General features: G+C 63.9%; 2 protein-coding genes across 2 annotated transcripts in view; one reads left to right on the top strand and one right to left on the bottom strand.

Annotated features, from left to right (window-relative positions):
* The window catches only part of LOC102034960 (fibrinogen-like protein 1-like protein), a 17,927-nt gene extending 17,576 nt beyond the window's left edge, over positions 1 to 351 (bottom strand). Inside the window, exon 1 of the mRNA XM_031060393.1 lies at positions 222 to 351. Within this exon, the coding sequence (XP_030916253.1) occupies positions 222 to 351 (130 nt within the window). The remainder of the gene's footprint in view (positions 1 to 221) is intronic.
* A 164-nt stretch (positions 352 to 515) lies between these two features.
* The window catches only part of VPS37D (VPS37D subunit of ESCRT-I), a 1,611-nt gene continuing 540 nt past the window's right edge, over positions 516 to 1,586 (top strand). The window contains exons 1-4 of the mRNA XM_031060364.1: positions 516 to 536; positions 613 to 784; positions 1,251 to 1,333; positions 1,476 to 1,582. Coding sequence (XP_030916224.1) covers positions 516 to 536; positions 613 to 784; positions 1,251 to 1,333; positions 1,476 to 1,582 — 383 coding nt within the window. The remainder of the gene's footprint in view (positions 537 to 612; positions 785 to 1,250; positions 1,334 to 1,475; positions 1,583 to 1,586) is intronic.

Below are 1,586 nucleotides of genomic sequence, written 5' to 3' on the forward strand. Positions count from 1 at the left end.
GGCGGGGGAGCCTCCGTCCGGGCGTCCCGACCGCGGCTGCGCGGGGCTCCCGGTGCGAAACCTTGGGCCACCAAACCCATGGCCACCAAACCCAGGGCCACCAACCCCGTGGCCACCAAGCCCCGTCCGCTGCCCCCGCATCCCGAGCTGTGCCGAGGCCCCGGCCCTCCGCCCGCCCTCCAGCCCGGTCTCGTTTTCCGCAGCCGGGATGAGCCCCGCGCCCTCCCGGCTGCGCTGCGGAATCGGGCGCGGGTTATTGTGGAATCGCTCTCGGCCCCATCCCAGCCCCTTCCCTGGATGGCCCCGAGTGCGGGCGGGGTGTGCGCAGGGTGCGTGTCCCTTCCGTGACATCCTTGTCCTCTGCCGAGCGCTCTCCCTGCGGAGATTGCCGCGGTCGGGTTTAGCCTGGAGGCTGCGTAGCCCGGCTGCAGCCGCTGCATTCCCCCGGGATGCGCCCCCTTCCCAGGCAAAGCAGAGGGATGGAGACCCTGCAGAAAAAGGGGGGTCACCCCCGGATGGACACTGCCCCCCGCCCAGCAAGGTGCTGGATCTGACCGGTTCTGCCCGTTTCTCTCATTGCTGACACACACGGCCCCAATCCCATTCCCACAGTTCCAGAGTCTCCAGCTGGAGCGGGAAATGTGTTTGGCTTCAAATTGCACCCAGGCCAAGGTGAATCTGTCCCTGCGCCCACGGCTGGAGGATGGGAAGGCTTCCCTGGCCATCAAGTACCAGGAGCTGCAGGAGATCCGAGAGGCCTGCTGGGACAAGCAGCAGCGCCTGGGTGAGTGGGGAGCAGCCCATGGGCTGAGGCACATCCAGAGCAACCCCTGTCAATATGAGGGTCCAGGTGGGCTCAGCATTCTTGACCCTACCCCAGGGAGATGGTTCAGCCATGATCAGGAGTGGTGGGGGATGATGCTCCCTGTGACACAGCAAATCCTGAGCTGGGACCAGCCATGGAATCACAGAATCATTTGGGTTGGAAGGCACCTTAAAGATCATCTCATTCCATTCTCTGCTGTGGGCAGGGACACCCTGAACAATTACAAGGATGAGGCATCCACAGCCTCTCTGGGCAGCCAGGGTGGGATGGAAGCTGTGGTGTGCAGGTGGCTCCAGGGATGTGTTTGGGGAGGTTTCAGTGCAAGGAGAGGGGCAGTGGATGCTTGAGGATGGGAAATTCAGCACCCCCAGCAGCGGGGGTATCCAGGGGAAGCTTGGCAGCCCCATCCCCTTGTGACACACAGAGGTTTACCTGGAGAAGTGGAGCCCACAGAGCGCCCTGGGCCAGCTCCAAGCCAAGCTTGATGCCTCAGAAGCAGAGTCAGAGGTGAGTTAGCTGAGACCCCTGTGCTGCTGTCCCTTCCTTACCAGGGCCACGGGGTGCTCTCCATGCCTCCCATGTGCCAGGGCCTGCAGAAGAGCCCAGGGTCCAAGGGGTGCTCCTTCTAGTCCCACTGCCCATCCCACAGGCCCAGATAAAGCAGTTCCTGGCCCAGGAGCTGCCCCTCGAGTCCTTCCTGGAGTCCTTCTGCCAGAGCCGCACGCGCTCCCACGTCTGCCGGACGCAGCTGGAGAAGCTG

The sequence above is a fragment of the Geospiza fortis genome, unplaced genomic scaffold, assembly GCF_000277835.1.
Source record: "Geospiza fortis unplaced genomic scaffold, GeoFor_1.0 scaffold59, whole genome shotgun sequence".
Classification (NCBI taxonomy): Eukaryota; Metazoa; Chordata; class Aves; order Passeriformes; family Thraupidae; genus Geospiza; species Geospiza fortis.